The following is a 25,870-nucleotide window of genomic DNA, read 5'->3' on the forward strand; positions in this document are numbered from 1 at the left end:
AGTTCCTTCTCTGAGCAGACACTGTTAGATGTGTTCATGGCCTGGTGGATGTCGTTAATGAGCCTAGCATTCTGTCCCATGTCAGCCAAAATGAAAAGTCTTCAATCGCAGGTGTATTTGCTACCTTGGAGTCGCCACGGGAAATGCTCCGAACGTATCAGATGAGGTGAGGAGTCGGGGATGATGTCTTGGGAAATCATTTGCCAGGGGCTTTTCCATTTAATGGTTGATGTGGAGCATTTTGTTTCTCCCCGGCCCAGGCCAAGAGAACTGGGGCGGCTTCAGTTGCAGACTTTCATGGTCACTGCCTCAAAGGAAAAGGAAACTTTTCTGGTGTGAGAAACATGGTTTTGACACATCTTATCACGAGGCTGCGAGGCTGTTTCAGAGATGCCAGCCAAGATGTGGTGGAGGCAGCTGTGACTGGAAGCTTTCAATCGTGGCCCGCAAAGATCAATCACGGTAACCGATATGCCCTGACGCTGAGCCTGCGGTTCTTTGATCGTCTGTGTGAGTGCTTTTTATATCAGTAACTTTCCATTTGCATATTGATGGCAGAATTCGAAGATAAAGAGGTGGCCATCCTGACGGCACACTGTGGACCAGCATTGGCAGCTGCCAATGTACAAATCGATGAAGTGCCCACTGAGGGGAGCGTGCTGAAATTAGAGACTTATGCTGGGTGAGCATCAGCAAATATGCTGATCCTTACAAATAAATATTAGGGTAAATTTGGGAGTATCAATCTTTCACATTTCTCGCTTTCCCTGCTAGGTTACAGGACATCCGCAAATGGACCTGAGATGTTGTGACTTCGGTTTGCTTACACAGATATCCAAGTAGCCTGACCGCAGTGGACCTCGTACTGACCCTCCCGGCAAACTCAGTGGGGCTTTCGTCAGATGCAATGCACCAAGTCACAGAGGCATGCCAAGGTCAAGGCTGATGGCATGTCAGATCTCCTGACTATTCAAATGAATTCTCCAGACATTAATAACGTTGACCCCAGGAAAGCTAACCATTTATGGAATATGAGAACACTATCTTCAGCTGGGGACACAAGACCTAATTCGGATTGCTCATCCAACTCAGGACGCCATGATGGAAGTGACCAGTAATATGACGAATGTTGACTTCATCTTTGATCATAGCAGACACAAAAAAATTATTTTCAAGCCTGAAATATAAAAGTAAAGCCAGCACTGGTCTTCGCATCAAAGACAAAAGGCATTTGGTATCTCCCAGACATACAAAGCAAAAATCCAAAAACTGGTTTTCCAATAACACTCTGACTCTACTTGTATATCCACACATTCCTTCACAGTCTTTGGGTGGAGGTGTATATTTCTAAGCAATGGTGTTATTTTGATGTCATCTTTCTGAGAGTTATGTGTACAGATCATATCACTATATGTCTTGGTCATCTAAGTAACAGGACAAATATTAAAATAGCTTTTTTACAGTTCACGCTAATGTCCCCAGGTAAAGAGTTCCTATGTAATTAGAAGTATTGTGGTTCAGTTGGTTGGAGTGTCCTCCTGTGCACCAAAAGGTTGTGTGTTCAATCCCCAGGTCAAGGCTACCCGTTTGGGAGGCAAGCAATCAATGTTTCTCTCTCACATCTCTCTCTCTCTCTCTCTCTCTCTCTCTCTCTCTCTCTGCCCACTCTGCTTTCCTCCCTTTCTCCTCTCTCCTCTCCTTCCCCTCTAAAAAAAAAACCAATAAAAAATGTATTATCTTACAACACTTTGCTTGCACCATGGCTATTAGAGACAGTGGAAATATTTTCTACATCTACCAGAATTTGTAAGTATTTCAAGCCTCTTCATGGTTTCAAAAGAGGTTTTATTATGGTTTTATAGTGAGGAACATGAATGATTTATTCTAACTTACCTGAAAACCAATGTGACCCCATGTAAAGATAGTTTTACTGAAAATTCTACTACCTTGAAAAGTATTCTCATCTCTATAAAATTGAGTATTCAGATTTGATTAAAAAAAGATAAAGAATTTATTTCTGAACAACCCGCTGGATGGCCAGTCATATCAAAGAAAAACACATTCTGCTCTTGCTCCCCAGAAAGTTACCATCTAAATCTCAAAATTGTCGATTTGGTTTGAACCACTGAAATTTTGCATGAGTTACTGCATGCTCCTAAAGGTTAAAGGAGATGATAAAGTTTAGTTTAGACTTTTATAAATGCTAAAAACTTAGTAGTAAAGCAAAAAATTTGAAATGCTATGTCCACAGTTTTCATTCTTTCTATTTCTAAAAAAGACTAGCCATACATTCTGGACCTGAAAGATACCCAATACGTGTAGGAGTCTCTTCAGCTCTAGCAGGAACCTCTGCTATGGGAGTTAGACATTCTTGAAGCAGATTCACTTATTTTGCTTTCCTATTTCTTTTAAATGCATGTACGTACAATTTGAAATGAGAAACTGACTAAGCAAATATCTTTGCTGGACAGGGTAAAGTAGATTAGTATATAAGAGCAAAGCATTTAAAAAGTTAGTAGTGATCTTTTAAAAATTCTATTTTGAAATAGTGAGCCAATTTTATGATTGAGTTAATAATTTCAATCTAATCATTTAATAATTCAAATATCCCTACATTTATAAAACAAATATATTCTGATCTAAAGAGTGAAGTGAGGATAAATGTGTTACCTTGATCATTGTGGTGATTTATCTGCATGCCTTTGAAACACCTTTGTCCCATATTTTCTGCAATATTTTACTCTTGCATCCTACTGTATAATAGGAAAGTTTAAGTATTCTTAAAAATTCAACCGATTCTGAGTAAAAGGTTTAAAAAAAACAAACAACCCTCCCAACTAAAATATGAAGTCCCAGGAAAGAAATAATGGGAGAGCATCAAGAAAGTGATCGTTATGTTTATGCTTTCAAAATGTCTTCTGTTTTTCTAAAGGTTATTGTTTTACATCATAATAGTAAAGTGATTCCCCGTCACATAACTGAAAAAAATATTTTTCATTGTGTTATAGGCATCATAGGAACGAAACCATTTACTGACATTCTTCTTGACTTGGTGACGCTGAACCTCGGAACCAACAGCCTTCCCAGCAGCTGGATGCACCTCACTCAACCTGAAGTAAGCATCTGTTTTGTTTGGGTTTCAAAGCTCTGAGAAATTTTATTTGATCAATAAATCAATCATTTCAAGAATAACCAGTTACTCACACCGTATCTGACATTTAGTAGGCAACCAATAACAATCGAATGATGGCATGGATGAATGTAAGACACATGCTCGGTATTGGAGAAGGAATAGGGGTGCTCACAGTCAGTAGATTAGCCCATGAGGGTTAATGATTGAGCCCATGAGGCTCAGCCCCTAAGCTTGTGTCCATTGCTACCTGATGGGACGGTCCTGACTAGTCAAAGCAGATGATTCTGGCAGTTCCTGCTTTTCATCTTCCTCTGTTTCTCAAGAATGTATCAGAAGACATAGCGGTTAAGGAGTATTTCCCTACAGGCTGTATGCCTTGCACAGCCCCTATCTCACTTTTCTCCCGCCTCTATTGAAAATGTGCGAAATCAACTGGGGACACGTGTATAAATTTATCACGTAACAGTAGGCAGAAACCCAAATGTCAAAGAAGCGAAAGATGAAACGCTCTCTAGGTACTGACTGCCTGGTGCAGAGGGGCTGAAATCCTACTTCCTTTACCCGAATCTCTTATCAAGACACATGCGCAGATAGAGCATCACCCTAGAACAGGGATCCTCAAACTACGGCCCAAGGGCCACATGCAAATACAAATATTGTATTTGTTCCCGTTTTGTTTTTTTACTTCAAAAGAAGATATGTGCAGTGTGCATAGGAATTTGTTCATAGTTTTTTTTTAAACTATAGTCCGGCCCTCCAACGGTCGGAGGGACAGTGAACTGGCCCCCTGTTTAAAAAGTTTGAGGACCCCTGCTCTAGAATCACACAAACATTCCAACGGCATCTCCTGTTTTCTTCTAGTTTCAGGAGTTAACATCTATATTAACAGTCGACTCGGAGATGGTGGACTGGCGGAAATTCCTGTTGGCGACCTCGCTGCCATGGCCCATCCCTCTGGAGGAGCAGCTGCTGGAGACCCTGCGGAGGTTCAAGGCCGTGGACGAGGAGCAGTCCGGCACCGTCACTTACGAGCAGTATATGCAGGTGGCTATCGACGCCCAGGGGCACTAAGCCCAGCCCACTTTCCACCTAAGAAGTCCGATGTGACTGGGGACCTTTACCAGAGCAATTCTGGCAGAGGCAGAATCTGGATCGCAGAGAGTGAGGGAATGGTGAGGCCTTCCGAAAGTGAACATAAGAAAAAACAACTCATTTTTGAGAAGTGTGAGTGAGGGAAGGAGGGAAACCCCATAACCGAGAAGGGCCTGCGCTGCTCATTGCCTGCCCCCTCACTGAATCCCCCTGTTGCTGACCAGTCACGCTGCTGGCAGACACAAAAGAGGTTCATGCTGGGAAGGTGCTCATTTTGAAAGTGGGTGATACCCCCTAGAGGCCTGTCTCTCAAGTGCAGGCCACCCCTGAAAGGTCACCCCTCCCGCTTTCTTTCCTCACGCCTCCCAACTGAGCCGGAGGTAACAGCCCTTACATGGTAAGAAGAGTCCCCCAGGGCTGATCAAACCAGCGCTCAGCACTCGGGTGGCCAGGCGCTGGCTTACGTCCCAAGTAGAGCCATTTATGAATTCTGAACAAGCTGGCCCGGGCTTACAACTTGTGAAGGTGATTTTTCTCTTTGGCTCAAGACCTTTAAAAGCGGGCACGGTGCAATCACCCGCCTTCACTGGTTACAGTGCGCGCCCATTAACACAGGATATCAATTTAAACATCCTTTTTCGCAAACGTGAGACCAGCGAAGGGTGTTAGCGACTTTTACCGAAGTCCTGAGCCAAACCCAGCAAGCTGCTTTACCAAAGGCGCGAGCTTCTTAGAGAGAGCTGGCTGCTGCCTGAGAGAGACTCGGAAATACTTGCTGGGACCCCGCCCGTGTTCCGGGAGCAGCTGATTTCTGCTCTGCCCTCTCCTCTTGCCCCCACAGTTCCCACTCCTCGGGGGCCCCGGAACAGCCAGGCCCCCTGGACAGGCCCTGGACCATCCCCCGTCATGACTTTTACAGGTTTCCAGCCTCCCCAGCTCAGCAAAAACAGTTCTTCTATAGGAAAAGTCTAAACAGCTTCTAGGGCAAAACTTTGTAAGGTTTATGGCAATGCCATGTTGTCATGTCAACGGGGCAATAGTCTAAGACTCTAAGCCCACTGCTGAGGTGAAGTTTTCGGGGCGAGGAAGGCTCTCTCCTCCGCTGTTTATTTTGTCTGTCGTTTTCTTTTCTTCTGACTAATTGTGAGTTCACCACAGCAGCCACATGAGAGAGTGTGCTGATTTCCCGGCTCTCACGATGGAGGAGGCGCGAGGCGTGTGAGGTCAGGGCCCGCGCCTTGCTCAGCCTTGCATGCGAGCATGAAAGCCCGTTCCCCTGTGCTCCCCGCAGCCCTGCAGCCGCCGTCACACGCTTGCCTCTGTCTCGCGTGCATGTGTGGCCACTCTCGTGTGCAGTTCTCTGGTGTTCAGCTCTCACCCCTGCTCTCGGGGAGCGTGGTGGTATTGCAGGCTTCTTGAGTCAGGCGTCCCAGGATCCCAGTGGTGCAATAATTATTTATTTTCTAAGGAAAAGCACTGAAAGAAAAAAATCCTTTGGCCATATTCTAGCTAGCAAGAGAGTTCCAAGGGCATTTCCATGTTTCAAGGAGAAATCACCTCACTCGCCAGGGCGGCAGGGGGTGGCGGCCTGAACCTCGATTTATCCATTTCAGCCCTGCTTGCTATGCAGGTTCAGGTCAGCATTTCATAGTGTGAAAGTTTTCACGGATGACCGACTATTTTAACACCATCAGTTGTTTTCCATTTAGGTTATTTTTGTTCTTTCTAATGTGGCCCTCTTGTGTGTGAAACTTTTTTTTAATCCTCACCCAAGGATATGGTGTTGTTTTTATATTATTGTTTTGGAGAGAGGAAGGGAGAGAAACACGAGAGAGAGACCACCGATCAGTGGCCTCCCACATGTGTCCCGACCTGAGACCCAGCCTGCAACCTAGGCGTGTGCTCTGACTGGGGATCGAATCGGCGACCTTTTGGTGCAAGGGACAATGCTCCCACCAGCTGAGCCACACTGGCCAGGGCAAGTGTGGAACATTTGAAACAGTTTTGTAGTTTCTGAAATGCTATAAACGTTTGGAAAACTAATCTAAATGAACCATTGGTTTTAAAAATCAAGGAAGATTCCTGTGCACTGAAACCATCGGATATGGAGTTGAGAGTTGGTTGAGTGAGGGAGGAAAGTGGAGGGATCCTAGCCCTGTTTCCTCATTCCCCCGCTGGCTTCTTTTACTATTTCCTCTTTGTTACATGTATTCAGCAATTTGATTGTTATGTTCCTCCATGTAGTGATTTTTCTGCTTGGGGTTCATTGAACTTCTTGAATCTATGGGTTTTTCAGTTTTTTGTTTAATTTGGAGAAATTTCAGGATATTTTCCCAAATATTATTTTCTGCACCCTCTGCTTTCTCAAAATCCAGTCATATGTTTATTGTCCCACAGGTACTGATGCTTGGCTCATTTTTTCCAGTCTTCTTTCTCTGTTCTTTATTTCATCTTCATTTCTATTTCTGTGTCTTCAAGTTCACTGACCTTTCCTCTGCCACGTTGACTCTACTGTTAACACCATCCCGTGGATGTTTCCTTTCAGGTATTGTACTTTTTATCCCTAGAAGCTCATGTTTGGTCTATTAATTTCTTTCATTTCTTGCTTCATTATATGCATGTTTTCCTCCACATCCTTGAACAAATGAAATATGTTTAGAATCGCTAAGTGAATATAACCTTGTCTGTTCATTCTATCATCTGTGTCATTTCTGTGTTCCTTCCTATTGGTTGATGTTTCTCCTGGCTGCAGGTCATGTTTCCTAGCTTCTCTTGCATGCCTAGTGACTGTCTATTGGATGCCAGGTAGAGTGAAGTTTATATTGTTGGGTGCCCAGTTTTATATACTTTACATATTGTCAGACATGCAGAGAGGTTACTTGAATCAGTTTTATCATTTCAAGGTTACATTAAGATTTGTGAAGATGTGTCAAAAAGAAAGTAGAAAGCGGTCTGAGCAGAAACTGATTTGACAAGATTAAAGTTGTGAGAGGGTTGATATGGTTGCAAGGTACAAGCTGAAACAAATCAGAGGGAGACTGGACACATAACCAGCTCCGAGGTGACGGGGGGCAGGGGGGGAGTATGTGATGGAGTAATGAGGTTCTACACCAGTATGGCAACCGTGGGAAGGGAGGGATGAGCAAGGCATCGCCAAATGGGAATCCAGGGATTTCATAATAGGTGTTAGATACGGGCTGAGAAACAGCAAGGTCAGTAAAAAGTAGACCTTTGAGCTCTTGAGTCAGTCAGTCAGTCAGTTACTCAACAAAGACTTTCCAGAACCAACAATGGGCTCTGAGAACAGACAGCAACTCAGACAGGGCGAGTGGAATGCGAGCTACTGTCACTGGTGCAGCAGTCCCCTCCAGAATATTGCTGTGTGAGCAAAATCTAGGCAGTAACCTTCAAGCCTCATCGCATATTCCAAGTTCAGACACAGCTAGCATCCCTAATTTGTGGATTTTCATTTGTAAATTATACATGTGTACTACTGCAACTGATGTATTATAGACATTACTAGAGGCCCAGTGCACAAAATTTGTGCACAAGTAGGGTCCCTAGAGACCGCCTGTCACCACTGCCGCTGCCGGCCTCGGGGACGGGAGGTCCCTTCCCCTGGCCACTTACCAATGCTGCCGCTGGCCCCACCCCCAGTCAAACTCCTGGTTGAATTCCTGGTCAAGGGGACACATTGCATATTAGGCTTTTATTATACAGGATTACATTTTTAAAAATAAAAATTACAAATGATCAAAATATATGCAAATGTTAGTTCTAGTATTTGCTTCTGCATCTCCAAGGTTTCTCCAGCCCACTTCAGGCACCTGCACAAGGTGGGTGCAGTCTCTGTGGCTTTGAGCGGAATAATTGTATCTCAGCATGCTACATTAATAATTTTTATTTTCTGTATAGGCTGGTCTGTGGTTTACAGAGGATGAAGAACTAAAAATTCCAGAAAATCCTCTTGAACCGCTGCCATTCCATAGGCTGGAGCATCTCATACAGGTAATTACTAAGATCTTAAAAAAAAAAAAACTAACACTTTGCCCTGGCTGAGTGGCTCAGTTGGTTGGAGCGTCATCTCATAACCGAAATGTTGCAGGTTTGATTTCCTATCAGGGCATATACCTAGGCTGTGGGTTTGATCCCCAGAAGAGGTGTGTAAGGGAGGCAACTGATCTATATTTCTCTCTGACATCAATATTTCTCTCTCTCTCTCTCCTCTCGCTCTCTCTCTCTCTCCAATAAAAACATATCCTTGAGTGAGAATTTTTTTAAAATTGAGTATTTTGACACTGATCAATTCCTTTGTCTTTTGTTCCACTTGTGTAATTTGTTTTAGACACCACTGCCACCCTCCAGTTCCTCTGCTCCACCCCCAGGGGAAGATGAACACTCTCTAAGTGGCAGCACAGAGGAGCCCTGGGGAGGAGACAGGCCCACTCTTAGGTAGAATTTCACTGTTGACCCTCTAGGTCAGCGGTTCTCAACCTGTGGGTCGCGACCCCTTTGGGGGTCGAACGACCCTTTCACAGGGGTCGCCTAAGACCATCAGAAAACACATATATAATTACATATTGTTTTTGTGATTAATCATTATGTTTTAGTTATGTTCAATTTGTAACAATGAAATTGGGCGTCGCCACAACATGAGGAGCTGTATTAAAGGGTGGCAGCATTAGGAAGGTTGAGAACCACTGGTCTAGGGGACCTTGGACAAGTTCCACCACCTCGCTGGCTTCCCTCTCATCTGTCAAACAAGCTAGTGAGTTACTCACCACATCCGTCTCTAAGTGCCCTTGCAATTCAAAAAGCTTAGGATGAAAACGGTCATTTTACCTGTATATGTTTTTGTTCATTTCTGATTTTGACTAACATGGCATAACATACCGACAGTTTGCATATATGGCATTGGCCATGGCCCATTGGATTTTCATTATTATCTAAAATATCAAGAGTAACTATTCATAATAGTACTATAATGATAGTGGTAACACTGATGATAATAATAGAGTCATGCTATTACCTTCTATTCCTGAGGCCACAATAGAAAGCAATACCTTAAAATCTAAAAATGACTCTGACTTCAGTGTAAATGTTGAAAATATGGAAATATGCCAAACTCAATAAGCTAGGAGAAGGGCTGGAGGGTAGATTTAGACACCACAGCAAGCTGTGTAGCTCGATTATTCCATTTCCAGCCGACCACGAGTCCAGAATTGCCAAGCAAAATTGAACATGACTCCAGTTATAACCTCAAAGGGAGCGATTTCCTTCCATTGAATGACATATTATGAGCATGTCTGCTAAATGCGAGCAGGAGAGCAGGGAGGAGAGACACCCCGGAATTACCAGGAGCCCGAGACAGGTGGCAGTTTCAGGGGCAGCTTTTTGTTTGGGTTGTTGGTGTTTTTTACAACAGGGCCCTGGGGGACTGAGATCAGTTCTGTAAAGCTTCGCGAGGCCGTCTCTGAACGATTTTGTGAACAAATCTGCAGAGACATGAACAGGTCCTTCATTACTTGTCAAGAAACCAGCAGACTGGATAGCACCTTCCTTTCCAGACAGAAGTTTTTAGAAATGTCAGACAAACACCACATGATCTCACTCATATGTGGAATCTAATGAACAAAATAAACGGTTGAGCAAAATAGATCCAGAGACCTGGCTGTATGCAGCAGACGGACAGCTGTCAGAAGAGAGGGTGGTTAGGGGACTGGATGAAAGAAGGTGAAGGAATTAAGCAAAAAAAAAAGAAAAAACACACATACAAAAAAACACATATGCATAACCCATACAGACACAGACAACAGTGTGGTCATGGCCAGAGGGAAAGGGGGTGGGGGTGGGGGCAGGGGGAGGGGAGGATGTGTGGGGCAGAAAGAGACCCTGCTGGGAGCGAAGGGCGCGCGATGCATGTGCAGATGCTGCGTTGTTGAGTTGTATACTTGAAACCTGTATGGTTTTGTGAACCAATGTCACCCCAATAAATTCAATTTTAAAAATTGAATTTTTAAAAAGAAAAAGAAATATCAGTCGAGGGCAGAGCCTTTTAGTTGCTCACCCAGCCGCTAGAGCCAGAAGGCAAAGGGTGTGGGTCGCCCCCGGGGCCGAGTAGCAGCAAAGCAGGAAATGGTCAGCCCCCTGCACTCCTCGTCCTTCTGGGAACCCCTGAAGTAGCTCAAAGGCAAGGGATGAGGAGAGGGACATGCGTGATCCTGGATGAACCCACGAGCGGGATCATGACCCCTGAGAAACCGAAGGTGCCTCAGCATCAGAGGGCGTTTCTCAGCGTCTCAGCCTGGCTTCAGGCCTGGCTGACAGCGACACTCAGCAAACGGTTGAGAAAGGGTGGCTGAATGAATGAACTTACAGATCCCATCAAACTCTGCTTCTTCTCTGCTTTGTTAGAGTAACCAATTTTATGCATTTTCCTATAAACATTATTTTTATTTACATGTTTATTAGATTTGCCAAATATCAGAAATTTCCTTTTCCGTCTTCATGTACTAATATGTCTCAGGAGATGTGCCCACAGTTGTAGGGATTGTTGGTGATAGAGAACAGCATGGTATCTCGGATCGAGGCCCTCGCTCTGCACAGCGCAGGCCAGGCCCCAGCACTGGAGCCCCCTGGGAGCTTGCTACCCGGGCGGGACCTCAGGCTGCTCCAAACCATCGGCTCCATTAGAGTCTGTACTTCGAACAGATTCTCCAGGTCACCATATGCACGTGTTTGAGAAGAGCCAGTCACCTCCCCAGACAGGTCCAATAGGTCTTAGGTGTGGCCTGTGGGTCTCAGGCATGGCCTCAGCTTTGCAGGGCCCCAGAGGATGTTAGGTTCCCACGTACCAGCTCCTCGTGCTGCCAAATGCACGAGACACTGTGCATAGAGCCAGCTGCCCCCTTGGTCCGCAGCATGAGAGGGAGGCTTAGCAAACAACGGATGCTCAGTGGGTAGCGCACTCTCTCCCTGGAGGTGAGCCCCTGTGGGGAGAAGTCACGTCACTGTCAGCAGATTCAGTACGAAGTCCAGAGCAAGGTGGGCCCGTTTCAAGATTTTAATGGCGAGAGTCCCAGTGGCTTTGGGCATTGTTCGTTCCTCCTCTCCCCACTCCACACAGGGAGGGGTGTACCGGAAGCTTTATGGTCAGGACTCATGGTGGTGCTGAGCCCAGACTGAGGGTCCTTGCTCTTGGGTTCCCTTTTCCTGCTTAACATGTGGTCCCCCCATTTGATTAGCACATTTTTTCCCTAAATATGTTCATACCATTGATTAGCATACAGTTTTCTTTGCCATTAGAATTCCAAGCCCTACTTTTTATGGGGTTTGTAAATTTTATTTAGCATATTCTTCATTTAATACCATTCACTATTAAGTGATGGCGAACCTATGACACGCGTGTCAGAGGTGACACGCAAACTCATTTTTTTGGTTGATTTTTCTTTGTGAAATGGCATTTAAATATATAAAATAAATATCAAAAATATAAGTCTTTGTTTTACTATGGTTGCAAAGATGAAAAAATTTCTATATGTGACACGGCACCAGAGTTAAGTTAGGGTTTTTCAAAATGCTGGCTCGCTGAGCTCAGAAGGTTCGCCATCACTGCACTATAGGTTAGTTTTACTGATTCTGTCCCCAGAAAGTGACCGTTTTCCACGGCTGCTGGGCAAGGGCGTCCGCGTGGCCTGTCCACAGAGTGCATGGACAACCGGAGTGCGTGCATCTTACGTTTGGCTGAAATCCTTTGTGTGGCAGTTTTTCTTTAGGCTCTTCGCCGACCCTGAGAAGGAGCCACCCTTGCTTGACTACACACAGATGCTGCTTTACTTTGCTTGCCACTCAAACGCTGAAGAAGGGGTCTACAGGGCCCTCAGCGTGGCCGTTGGGACGCACATCTTCCAGCCAATCGAATTGGTTTCGCTTACCGCAGAAAAGGTAATTGAGTTCAGAAATGGGGCAGCCCTGGGGTCTGGAGGGGGATGCCAGCAAGTCCTACGCTTCTAACGAGGACTGTGTTCTTTGCCTTTCCGTATTTTCCTGGGTAACTAACACAACCAAGTTGCACGTACTAGGTCTTCAATCAGCCTTATTCAATCGGACTCCACTGTGTCCCCCCCCCCCAAAAAAAAATGCTTTTGTAGTTGTCAAAAATCGCTCAAAGTTTCTTGGCAGAATCCAAGTTTTCTCCGTAAAGGACAGCCTTTCTTTTGCATGAGGTGCTTATCCTGATAAATGAGAAAGAGCTGGGGCCAGCCCAATCTATTTGAAGGCTTTATGGAAACCCTATGTAACACCCACCCAGACTTTAGACACACCCCACGTGTCTGTGACGCTGGTAGTGTTTCAGGCCGAAGCCCAGCCACCTGAAAACCCAGGTGCTTTGTGTCTCCTGCATCCTGGGACAGAGAAGCTTAATATCTAACAAGACCCCACGTTCCCCTTAGATTTCTAAGGCATTGGCATTGCTGGGCTTTTTCCGGTGAAAAAGCCCCAGGCCAGGGTACTAATTAATGTCCTTATTAGGTATCCATTGACATGACTTTTTAGGCTTGCCCTGATCTTTGGAGGATAGATCTGTGAATCTCATGACGGAATGTTGTTGTCTTTCTGTTCTTCCTCGGTGGTCTCTCTGTGGAGAGAATATAAACAGAGGCCCAGAGAAGGTGGGGAGCCTGGCTGATCTCTGAGAGAAGAGCATTTCAAGTGAAGACAGCTGTAAATGCGAAAGCAGCTAAAGTGGGTCACGCCTAGTGTATGCCCAGCAACAGAGAGTCAACCATTGTAGTGGAGAGCAGTGAGCTGGAGGAGTGGTTGGAAAGGAAAGTGGGGGGAGAGCTCAGAGGGCTTGGCAGGCCCCACCAAGAGATGGTACCAGAAGTCATTGGAGTGTGGCCGTCTGACGGACAATGTGTGGCCCTCCCAGGCTGCGGTGTTGAGGTCAGACTGCAGGGGGCGCAAAAGAGGCAAGAAGGAGAGCTCGTTATTCAGGAAGGCAGTTGCTTATCCATGGAACCCTTTTGCTAAGTTATTTCTACTTTGATTTGGGGACAACATGTTACCCCAAAGTAGCTGCCACATCGCAAGTGTTCAACTGTTTGTAGACATGGCAGGAAAGAAGGGAGGGAGAGAGAGGGGAAAGAATAGACCCCAGTCTCCAAGGTAAAGCAGAAGACAGCAGCTATTTCAGGCAGAGGTAAAAACAGGAGCCATGAGGCTACAAGGAACCAGAGACCAGGAAAAAGGATGCCCTTGCTAGAGCTATTGCTACAGCAACAGACAGCTGCCGTGGTGGGTAGCAGCCAAGCCAGCTATCAGGGTGGAATCCCCTCTACCCCTGAATCACCCATTCAGAGTCAGCTACTGCCCCACCCAGGAAGCAGCTCTCCCCTGGAGGGCTTCTCTCAAGAGCTCTTTGAAAACCCAAGGACGCTGCACCTGAACTGACCCACAACCAGGGAACAGCAGAGCGACCCGGAGACGAGCCAGGCATGGAATGCACGTGTCCCACACCACACGGACCAGCCTGTTCCTGGCTGGAGTAAACCCTAGGAGGTTTGACATACAGGATCCACCCACCTCCCTCATTCTTGCTCACCCCTGTCCTGCCATCCTGCATCCGATGATGCGGCTCTGTTCCTTTGCCCTTTCCAACTGTGTTCTTAGTTTCCTGGGCAACCTCATCTCAGGAAGCCAAAATGAGCCTACTCAGAAATCACACCTCCAGCAGACTCACAGCCACTCCCAAGGCACTGAATCAGAGCTGCTTTTGCTTTCCCCATAAACAACTAGAAACCTCCCGGATGTTTCAGCTTTTCTGACTCTGCTTCTGAGACGCAGGCTGTTCCGGTTGGTGTGGCACAGTCCTACCAATGAGACCCCCCTTCCTCTTGGGTAATTTAAAAGACGTTCAAGAGCAGAGCACGAATGAGTACGCCCTCATCCCAGTGAAACCTGAAGGAAGTTGACACGTTGGAAAATGGTTCATTCTGACCCATGCGGTGTGGGGTTTTGATGTTGGAAATGAGTAACCGATGCGCTTGAATCTCCCAGAGTTTGCAAGTCGTGTTAAAGCATCTTGGCAGAGCCTTGGAGGCCCTGGGGTTGGGAATACACACATTTTTATTCCATTTGGCTCTTTGATGCTTTGCCCACATTGGTCCTGTTAGTGACCTGCTCCGCCCTGAGATGCGGGAATGAACTGATTGGATATAGGAACGCGTGGTCTGGCACCATTCCGGAGACGCATCTGCTGGGAGGCCTCCAGGGCTGCCTCTGAGCGTTCGGAGTGTGACATAGCATTTGCCAGGGCCACAATACGATGACAAAGTGACGCACACAGAATTTTGATGCCTCTAATAATTGCTCATTCAGACACACTGGCTCTTCTCCTCTCCCGCCTCCTGGCTTTGGTCACGCACCTCCATTAAAACCCGTGGTCTTTCCAAGATGTGTGTTGGAGAAGGTCCCCTCTACACACCCTGCAGTCCTGCCGGGAGGCCAAGCTAGTCGCTCTGGTCCCAATCTCAGCCTCGCTCCCCTCTCCCCTCCCTCTGAACCACTGGTTCCATTCTGTCCCAACACCCTAGAGAGCAAAAACCACAAAAATTTTAAGAGCATCCTCTGACTCTAATCAGTTAAGGATTCAACTGTTACCCTTTAGCTAAAATTGAAAAATCATTTATCCATGCTGTTCGTGCCAGGCCTTGGAAAGGCTGGTTCCTCTCCATGGAGATAGTGCGGAGAGACCAGGTTCCTTCTCGCTTTAATTCTGGTATCACCCGCCGCTCTCACCTGACTAGTCACTGGCTCGCCCACAGGCTCTGTCTTTATGTGTCCACCCAGCACCTTTGCTGCATCTGAATAGGAATTCATTCACTCTTCACTCGCTCAGCAGGCGGTTTCACACCTCTCCGTGCATTTCACTACCCTGGGCAACTGTTGATGGTCAGCCACTGTGATGATCCCCAGGCTTCCTAGGTGGAGACAAGGCCAGCTTCACAGTTATGCCATGTAGCACTTCAGCTGTTCAAAATGGAGAAGAGGATGGATGGATGGATGGACGGATGAATAGATGTGCTTAATTCCAAAATCTTCACCTGATAGAAAATTCTTCCTCTCTCTCTCTCTCTCTCTCGCCCCCCTCCCTCCCCCCAGTTAGATTTAATTACCAACAGAATTGGGCTAGGATTTGGACGTGATTTTCAGTTTGGCCAACATATTCTCTTCTTGACTTTGTGGAGCTAGCTTGTAGTAGACACTATCATTCCATGGCGTAAAAAATCGGTGACAGAGTTGGTGCTTTTTAAATGCCTCTGTTCCTGGGAAGAATTCAGTCTGACTTCATGTTCTCTTCATTTATTTGTGCAGACCTACTTCTTTACTGACGAGAGTCCACTGCAGAACTATTCTGAACCAGAGGAGGCCTTCCTAAGTGCGTACAGGAAATTCATAGAGGAAAGGGAGGGAAGGGAACCAGAAATTCCTGAAAATATCAACATGGAAAAGATTTCTCTGGAAACACTGCTCCAAGTGTTCCGAGCACAAAACAAAGCCCAGAACGCCAACAGATTTGCCCACCACCTGAGGGCCGAGAACGCCTACTTAGAGGTTGGTAAAGGAAGCAACCTGTGCCTAAGAAAAGTGGCCCCAAGTCGAAGCATATTTTTATGGAATTTATTAAGTAAGAAATACTTTTTAACATTTGCAGAATTGTAAGATTAACTAATTTTATCTTTCTTAAGAACTTCATAAAAGTATTTGAGGACCTGGGTGCCAAGAATCTGGAGCCGATAGAAGTCTCTGTTCTTTTGAAGCATCCTTTTATTCAAGACCTGATTTCCAGTTATCCCGGCTATAGGATTCCTGTGAGTATCACCCAAAGGCATCCTCATTCGGCTGAGCTCAGGTTGGAGCGTAGTGGGGCATTCAGATGTGGACTAGCAGGAAGCGGGGAGAAGCTGGACTCAGCCAGACAGGGTCTGGGGAAGCTGAGCTTGGAATGGCATCCGGCCAGATAAGCCAGCCTACAATCCCCCAGGGCAGCAGGCCAGGCACAGTGCAGATAGCTATCTGTACTAGGGGTCTCTTAATACTATAGATAGTACTGGAGATACTAGGGGTAGTACTCTCAATGCTATAAATAATAGAAATGCTAGGGATAATACTCTCAGTGTAATGGATAGACTAGAAACACTAGGGGTAGTACTCTCAGTGCTATGGGTTGTACTAGAAACACTAGGGGTAGTATTCTCAGTGTTATGAATAGTACTAGAGATACCAGGGATAGTACTCTCAGTGCTATGGGTAGTACTAGAAATACTAGAGTTAGTACTCTCAGCGCTATGGATAGTACTGGAAATGCTAGGAATAGCACTAGAAATACTAGGGGTAGTACTCAGTGCTATGGACAGTACTAGATATACTAGGGGTAGTACTCTCAGTATAATGGATGGTACTAGAAATACTAGAGATAATATTCTCGGTGCTATAGATAGTACTAGAAATACTAGGGATAGAACTCTCAGTACTACAGGTAGTACTAGAGATACTAGGGGTAGTACTCTCAGTACTATGTCTAACACTAAAAATATTAGGGATAGTGTTCTCACACTATAGATAGTACTAGAACTAGAAGGGATAATGCTCTCAGTACTATAGATAATACTAGAAATACTAGGGATAGTACTCTCGATGCTATGGATGGAACTAGAAACAATAGGGTGCTGTGGATCTGCCTCAGCAGGACCACAGGATTACCTTGGATCTACAACAGAAGGCTGGGGGTAGATGATAGTTAAAGCCAGATGGATGCCAGCATTTGTGTTCTGGATAATTCCCGCCACCTAATGACCGAGCCTGTGATTGTAAAGTGTGGAGAATAAATCCCCCCTTGCCGAAGAGAAGTGAAACCACGATCCCCAGCCAAGTGCTGACATATCCATGGTACACATTGTCTATGTAATACACATGGTCACAGTGCCTGAGACAGATCGGGTGCCAGTTCCATCCGGGAAACATTATTCAGGATGGGGAAACTGAGGACGAAACCCATAAAGACTGGACCAAACCAGCAGAAGAAAGGAAGGACGAAAGGAAGAGCTGCACCTCAGAGCTCACTCAGTAACCAAGCAAGTTTCAACCCACATGCTGAATGTACCCCCACCGTGGCCAGTCCCAGCTCGCCAGCAGCAAGGGTAGGACAGAGGCTGACCCCTTCCAGGGTGTGGCAGGTTGCTGCGACCCTCTCACATGCGTGAAGTTCTCCTATTTGGCTCCTGCTAGTTGTTTATTGGACTAAAACACGTTTGCTGAGCTTAAGATACAAGCACTTTAGCTTTGGTAAAATACAGGTGATATAGATGCATTTCTCTTCACTTCTCGGTGATAACTACCTACGCCCAGGAATGGGACGATCCAAACTTAAATATCTTTGTATCTAAATTGGTGGTCCTTTCTCATACAAAGGTTACTACCTATATTTGTAATAATTGAAGTGGATCTCTAATGAGCTAGCAGTAAAGCATGATTATAACATTTAAGAACACAGGCTCTGGAATCAGAAAGTCATGGGACTGAGTCTGGGGTCTGCCACTCCCTGGAACCTGACTTTAACTCTCTCTTGGTCCTGGCTGTTTCGTCTGTTCAGTGAGGATAGCAGCCCTTCCTGTTTAAAGGGTCGTGGCGAGGAGTCAATGAGATTATGCATCGGAAGCGCTTGCCATGGTATCTGACGCGTGGCAAGCGCTACAGAAATGACGGCTGTTGTGATTACTAGTCAACACCCAGCACTCACCACTGACGCCTGTCATAGAAGGACCATGAGCACCCAGCTCAGCTGCTGCTCCTGAGCAATACACTTCTGTTTGCATGGAACTTTTTCGTGCAGGAACCACATGAGAATGACGTAAGGCGAAGCACCCAAGCGCACAATTAGAGGAATTCAAAACATAGGGCTTTCTGTATGTGTGTGCTAGACAGCGAGTCCTCAAAGATGGCCAGGGTTTGGGAAAGTGGAGGGAGAGGAGCGGGTGTCCGCCTGGCTTTTGCTGTGGGGTGGAGCGGGGGCAGCCTCCCAGGTGAGAGGCGAGGCCTGGGCAACGGTGTGGAGGAGCAGGAACAGCAGCCTGACGGGCTGACGGGCATTGGTGAAGGGCTTAGTGATGCCCTCGGAGCAGTAAGATCGGAGCAGTAAGATCAGAGCAGTTAGATCGGGCCAGGTAGCAAAGACCCCAGAGGTCACCCGGAGAAGTTCAGATTTGATTTGAAACACGATGGGGAGAGAATATAGGCTTCTGAGCCAGGATGTGAAAGGGTATTAATTTCTCGTCCCTACGTGTTTCTTTGTCTTAACCATAGCATGCCATTATGCCTCTACATCTTACAGGACTCTTTTAAGAATTATTTGTGTCTCTTTCTTTACTAGTAAATAGGTCTGAGATATTTGGAAACACAGTTGGCCGTTATTCCAAGTTATTCACACATTCCACAAGCATCTGCTGTTTGCACTGAAACTAGTATGTCGCATGTCCCTTTCAGCATCTTCTATTTTATTCCTTCGTTAGTACAGGGCAGCTTTCTTCCCCACTTCAGGTTAGGAGGGCATAAGTCAGGACACCCCTAGAATTAGTGGGGACGGAGCACACCAGGACTAGATAAAGGAGCAGTGAGAGACAGGTGAGTGAGTGTCACACACTGGGTGGGGAGTCATCAGCTGTGGGGATCTGTCCCCCTTTTTCCGTCTTGTTAGCCATCCTTCTGGGTACAGTGGGTTCCAGAAGCCCGTGACTTCAGACTGCATTTCATCCCACGTGTTCCGTCCACATTTCAGGGAGCAGTCCTATTTTGAACCAGCAAAAAGGTTTTTCAAAACGCCTTGGCCTTGTGGACAATAGCATTCATCTTCTATTGCCGAGAATAAGTAGGAGCATAAAATGATACCACAGGTGTCCCGGATGGGAGGAAAACTCCCCGCGACGTCAGGACCACTTGCAATCACGCCTACTCTCGCCGAATGACTGGCCACCGCGGTGGGTAACTGGCAGAGAAGATGCTGAAGATGCTGGTCGGCACTTGGCAGAGGAAAGAACAAGGCCGCGCAGTGCTGCCTTGGAGAACCAGCCGCTGGGCGGTGCCCGCACTCCTGGGAGCTGGCCGCCAGGAGGCTGTTTTTAAGGCGGTTTTTTCCTCATTTGGAGGGAGTTTCATCAGTTTGCAGTCACCTCCACTGAAGTCCTGCTGGCATCTTGGATGACATGGTTCCTCTTTGCGCAGGGCTGTCTCCCGTGTGGCAGCAATCTAACAGTTGGGGCCTTACCCACTGTATTCCAGGAGCACCTCGATGTATTGACCCCCAAACTACCTCTGCACCTTCCCCAGTCTCCCTGGCTGAGGGTGTCTGACCCCAGTGACTTGGCTTCTGGCACCAGGATGGCCTGACGCTCCAATAGCAGAAAGAGAGTGTGTCTGTCAGCCAGTCGTCAGTCTGTTCAGTCTCATTCCCTCGCTGCCAGAGTGCTTCTGCTGAGTCAGCTTCCTCGCCTCTCCTCCCCTTGACCTTCACATCTCGTCCCTGTCACGCCACTGAGGCATCTAAGGAGAGTCAGTGGGCCACCACCATCAGGACTCACTCATGACTGCGAATCAAGGGGAGTTGAGCCTGCCACCTGAAAAGGCTTAATTCTGTTATTCTAAAATGAAAGAAGTCTCCTTTCCAGTAACATGCTCTATTCTCAGTTTCACTAAGCAAAAAAAGAAAGAGAGAGAGAGAATAAGAAGGGAGGGGAGGGAACGAAGGAGAGAGGGGCAGCGAGAGGGAGGGAGGAAGGGAGAGAGGAAGGAAGAAAAGAGAAACAGGAGGGAGGGAAGGAAGAAGGGAAGAATAATAGAAAAGAGAAAAAGGAAAGAAAGAAAGAAAGAAAGAGAGAGAGAGAGAGAGAGAGAGAGAGAGAGAGAGAGAGAAAGAAAGAAAGAAAGAAAGAAAGAAAGAAAGAAAGAAAGAAAGAAGAAAGAAAAAGAAAGAAAGAGAGAGGGAGAGAAAGAGAGGAAGGAAGGAAGGAAGGAAAGAAGGAAGGGAGGGAGGGAGGAAGGAAGGGAGAAAGAAAGAAAAAGAAAGAAAGAAAGAAAGAAAGAAAGAAAGAAAGAAAGAAAGAAAGAAAGAAAGAAAGGAAGAGAAAAGAAAAGAAGAAAGAGAAAGGAGGGAGGGAGAAATAAAGGAAGAAAGGAGGGAGGGAGGGAGGAAAGGAAGACAGAAAGGAAAAGAAAGAAGACTCTGAAGACGCAGGCACAGGCCTTGCCATCATTTTTGCTCCAGATATCCATGTGCAGGTAAATAGATCGCATTTTAACATGAACTTTACCCACAGTGGTGTTATGTGAAGATCTCTCAAGATAATAGAGCACAAGCTCGAGTGTGGTTTTTACAGTGTTTGCTCTTATCAACAGTGGGAAGCGAAGGTTGTTGCCTAACAGCTCTGTTGGGCAACAACTCCGTTTACAAGGTTTGTGTTTGAGAGCAGCAGCGTTTAAAAGTGCATATTTAGAAACCAAGGATGCATAATTACTTTCGTGTGTTTTATTTTGCTCCTGCTGGGGGTGGCCTGGCTTTGTGGTTAGGAGAGCACGCTCGGGACCACACTGATGAACCCAATCCATGTGTCGGGTTCGTACCAACAAATGTGTGATCTTGGGCAAGTGACCTCATGATGCCTTGGTTTCCCATCTGTAAAACAGGGTTAATTATCACACATACCTCACAGGGTTCTTGTATGGATTAAATTACTTAATATAGAGATATAAAGGTGGTTGGCAGCTATAGATCGCTCAATAAATGTTAGCCACTAGCTATTATTATCAGTGGGTATGATGGTAATTGCACAGGAAATATTTCTGAGCTGTGTAAACGCTATGTGTGGGAGGACTAATAAGCTGACATGTCACCTCTTGAATTCAGTGTCCGCTCTGGAAAGAAGGAAAGCGGTCCCTGGTGCAGGGCCCTGGAGACAAAGGTTCAAACCCTGGAACAACCCTGTGGAAAATATCTACATGGAAAATCCATATTTTTATGTTGGATTTTATAGTTGTTCAAGTAGAGTCACTTATTTCACTTCTACTTTCATAAATCTGCTACGAAAAGGTTATCTTCAAGAAAGGTTCCTAAATTATTAAGAAAATGCTTTGGTGAAATGTGACAAGACCAATGAGAGCATTGTGACTTGGTTATTAGCGAGTAGAGTCCATTAATTTCCTCTGACAAATATATTTAAAATACAAGCGAACACACGATTTTCTACAAACCTAACAGATGTCATTTCTTATCATGAACACATGCTGATTATATGTAAATTTCTTTTAACTAACCTCTAAATCAGTGGTTCTCAACTTTCTGGTCCTTTAAATACAGTTCCTCATGTTGTGGCCCAACCATAAAATTATTTTTCGTTGCTACTTCATAACTGTAATGTTGCTACTGTGATGAATCGTCATGTAAATATCTGATATGCAGGATGGTCTTAGGCGACCCCTGTGAAAGGGTCGTTCGACCGCCAAAGGGATCGTGACCCACAGGTTGAGAACCGCTGCTCTAAATGGAACATAGAGCCTTAAAGTTAAGGCTCCCTTTCAACAGGAGATAACGATAAATCTGCTTGTGTTAAAATCGGAAGAGAATTTCTGTGAAGACCCAATCACATGAGGACCAAATTCCTATAACTGTAAGTGTGACTAGATGGGACTCTCGTGCTCTTTTGTCTTCAAGGCACCTGATTTTAAAATAGGCTCCACCTCTCCTTTACCTTTATAACAAAACGTGACGGCTGCTTCAGTGCCTCATGCTTTCAAAGCTCCCAGGTCAAACATTTCCAGACTCTCAAGCTTTTCTCAATTAACTGCTCCTGAACATGATGGCCTGCGATTTCAGCTATAAACGTAGCCCAGGTTGGTTTAAGTATCTGGAGTTTTCAATTCTCCCCATGCTACGGAGGGTCAGAGAGCCACAGGTCAGCTCATCCCTAAGCCCCCGAGCTGACAGTCGGTACATGCACTATTTAAAGTTATTCAGAGTCCTTGGCTGGTGGACTTCTCTCAGTTCTTCACTCGGTGCACTGAAGGTCGGCCTTTGACTGGAGAAGATCTGTGTTTTCAAAGAAGCGTTCCTCAAGACAACGATTCGCTACGATTCCTGGCAGTGACATGTAGAAGCAGCCTGCGTGTGTGTCACTCGGCTGAACTAGCTCATGTCTTTGTGAGTGAAGTGGCCACAGTCAAACTGAAACCTTTGGAACTCAGCTCTAAAGAAAAGAAACTTCCCTAAATCTGTGTGTGTAGGGGAGGGGGGAGCAAACTAGAAACCGCATAAACATAATTCTATATTTTCCACAAGTGTTTGTATCCCTGGTACATTGTGAGAGTATGTTAAGTTTATTTTTAACAATAGGGTAGTGAAAACATGGGGTAGGGAGTGGGGGCAGGCTAGAAGGGGGGGGGGGGGAGAAAAGGAAAACTATGTAATAGTTTCAACAATAAAGATTTTTTTTAAAATCACAAGTATAATAATAATTTACAAGTAGATTGGTAAAGTATCTGTGATTTAAAATGTAAGCAAGCTGGGCATTTTAAGTGGGTAAAAAACAGATCCTTCTATCCTTGGTATTAAAAAAAAAGTGAAGAAATGAGGCAATCCCCACCTTCTCAGTAATCTGCTGTTCTAAAAGTCTACAAGTCTGGAGACATGATTAATGTAGCATTAGGATTTTCCTTTAATAGAAAGTGAGTACTGCTTTTTATTCATTAATAGGGAAATAATCTTTTGGCTTACCCATTATGTGCCAAACTCCGTGTAATTGCTTTTATAAACGTGATTTAAGCTAATGGGACAATTCCACTATGAAATGAGGGAAAGCAGGAGAGGATTCAAACTAAATAGAGAACAATTTTATCAAAGGAAAACAATAAAAACCTCCTTACTCTTTAATCACTGCCACGTATTAGGTGATCATTAATCCTGTCATTGGTAAATGTTTACAACTTCCCTTTAAATCTCTTCTCTTAGGATATTAAAGTGATTCTGCTAAGGAGTGAGCATATACAAGGAAGTGATGAAGAGAGATCTCCCTCAAGACTGACAGAGGACAGGAAATGAAAGCAAAAGAGTGTGATTGTTACAATTCGGCAATGAATCCTTCAACATCCAATGCAAACACCGTGTTTGTCATGTATGTTTCTGTTGTAAGTGTAGAAATGACCCCTACCAGGTTATGAGGGGGGCTTCTTTAACTCAGACAATATTCTGTAATAAATCTTAAATTTCTGAGCAAAAATTCAAAGTGAGAAGGAATGCATTTTGAAGGGATTCTGAAAAATAGAAGGCACCAGAACAAGATATTCCAAAAAAAAATCCACACATGAGCAATCCCTATGAGAAGTGTCTAGAGGAGGCAGATGCAGTCAAAATTCCCCCAAAGCTCCACACCAGGGCCTTGCTGCTGTGGACGTTTTGTGGTTCTTGCTCCGTGTGCTGTAAAGTCCAAGGCTCATCCCACTAGCCAAGGAGAAGGCTACTTCATCAGCTGCTGGTACACTCATGCTCCTGTAGTCTAGTCATAATTCTTTCATCATAGAATAGGATGAAATATTATTATTATACTTTCCTGCAGAGATGGATGTACAATTGCATCTTTTTAGTTGTATAAATTAGCAAATCAATCGATTCAATGATACTTATCTCAAGAAATTTTTGTTGTTGTTTTTTCAGTGAGTGATAATATATTCTCAGTGGCTGGGCTCCTATGAAACACCCTCTGGGTTTCCTCACTGGCTACTCCTTCTGAGGATATCTTGCTGGACCCTCCTCTTACAGATGTTGTTGGGTCTCCAAACTGTTGTGTCTCCAGGGTTCAGTGTTTTCTGTCCACAGTCAATCCCTGGATGCCCCCTCTATTTCCATAACGTACGGGTATTACAGAAGCTAGTGCCGAAGTTTCCATTCCCATCTTCCTGGCACCCTTCTCCTTTGCCGTCCACTGGATCACCACATGGATAGGTCATAGTTATCACAAGCGCATGTCCACAGCCAGCAGAGGAGCCGTTTATAATAATGCAAGTCAGGTCACGTCACCCCTCTGCTCCGATCCGCCACTGGCCTCCACCTCACTCAGCGTCTAGTCCAAGTCCTCACCTTGATCTCACCCCTTGCTACCTCTCTGACCTCATCTCTTGCTGTTCTCCCTCCTGCCCGTTCCACCTTGTTGATTCTGGAACACACCAGGCATGCCCCTGCCTCCGACCTTGGCTTTTTTTTTATTTTATTTTCTCTCTCTGCTTGGAAGGACTTTCTCCCAAATATCTGGGCTTGGTCCCTGACTTCCTTCAGGTCTCTGTTCTAAAGACACTTTGCCAGTAAGGCCTTCCCTCAACACATAATACACAATAGAAATGACTCACCACCCCGACACGGCTCACCCCCACTTTGATTTTTTCCCATTGAACTTATCAACAGCTGGCAAACTATACATTTACTCTTTTGTTTGTCTGTCATTCCACTAGGTTGTCAGTGCCAGGAAGCAAGGGATTTTGTGTTATTTTCTTTATTGCTATGCCCCAGAACCTAAGAGTAAAATAATAACCAGCTTTAAACTGTGTTGATGCATTTGTGTAAAATGTGTGGAAATATCATATTTGGATTGCTCACTAAAACAATGAGCAGTCTCTATTGTAGGTGTTAATTATAGTCTATTTCCAGGAAGTGACATATTTCCTAAATTTGCTGCTTATGGACTAAGCTTTTCCCAAGGCTTCGTTCCCAAAACTTTGTCTTTGAGATGAAGATTAATGACTCAGAAGCATGCTTGGGTGGGAAATGCAGAAGAAACTCTACCAGGGATTTCACAATTACAATTTAGCTGATTCACATGTCATTCTAGTTATTGTCAAATAATTCTAGTTATTCCAGAGAAAGGAACAGAGGCATAAGGATGCCCTCTGCTCTCCTGAAGTTCATCTTTTACCAAAGACCTACAGTAGCGCATTGACAGCTTTTTCCCAAAAAGTGAAACCCTCTTTGGATTTTCCTTCTCTTCTCTTTCTTTCCCTAAATAGGTCTCCACCCTCTTCACACCTGACTCGCAATGGCCATTTAAATCAAAGACCCATTTCTTCATCTATAATAAAGATTGATATTTTAGATGAATTCCTGGGGAAAACCTGCAAGGGAGTCACCATTTCCTCCAAATCATGGTCCAGGAGCTGTCGGCAAGAAGTGCTTAAAAAGCCACCTCCTTCCAGCATAACATTGTCCTCATTGGAAGTTTATGTCAACTACGGCTGCCTTCTCTCCATCTTCATCAAGCTCACCCACCAAATTGTCACCCTCTTCAGCATCTCTCTCTCTCTCTCTCTCTCTCTCTCTCTCTCTCTCTCTCTCTCTCTCCTCTTTTCTTCCCCCCTCTCTCCCCTCCATCTGTTGCTTTTGTGAGATGGATCTGAGGTCTCTTATCCTAGTGACTCTCCTCTGGAAATCAGTATGGCATGCTACTGGATCACTTTTGGTATCCTCATATATCCTCAGGAACAAGGTAAACAATACAGACTGAGTGGGGGGAAAAGACAAGCGAATTTGTATTGGAGTGGAGTGTCTTCAGCAAG

At 45.3% G+C, this 25,870-nt stretch overlaps 1 protein-coding gene across 1 annotated transcript in view; it reads left to right on the forward strand.

The window, feature by feature from the left end:
- SPEF2 (sperm flagellar 2) overlaps positions 1 to 23,615 on the forward strand; it is a 125,517-nt gene extending 101,902 nt beyond the window's left edge. The window contains exons 31-37 of the mRNA XM_081089403.1: positions 3,009 to 3,115; positions 3,995 to 4,177; positions 8,141 to 8,233; positions 11,990 to 12,169; positions 15,602 to 15,841; positions 15,976 to 16,098; positions 23,280 to 23,615. Of these exons, the coding sequence (XP_080945529.1) occupies positions 3,009 to 3,115; positions 3,995 to 4,177; positions 8,141 to 8,233; positions 11,990 to 12,169; positions 15,602 to 15,841; positions 15,976 to 16,098; positions 23,280 to 23,369 (1,016 nt within the window). The 3' untranslated portion in view covers positions 23,370 to 23,615. The remainder of the gene's footprint in view (positions 1 to 3,008; positions 3,116 to 3,994; positions 4,178 to 8,140; positions 8,234 to 11,989; positions 12,170 to 15,601; positions 15,842 to 15,975; positions 16,099 to 23,279) is intronic.
- The last annotated feature ends 2,255 nt before the right edge of the window (positions 23,616 to 25,870 follow it).

This window comes from Myotis nattereri (assembly GCF_964212035.1).
Source record: "Myotis nattereri genome assembly, chromosome: 4".
Taxonomy (NCBI): domain Eukaryota; kingdom Metazoa; phylum Chordata; class Mammalia; order Chiroptera; family Vespertilionidae; genus Myotis; species Myotis nattereri.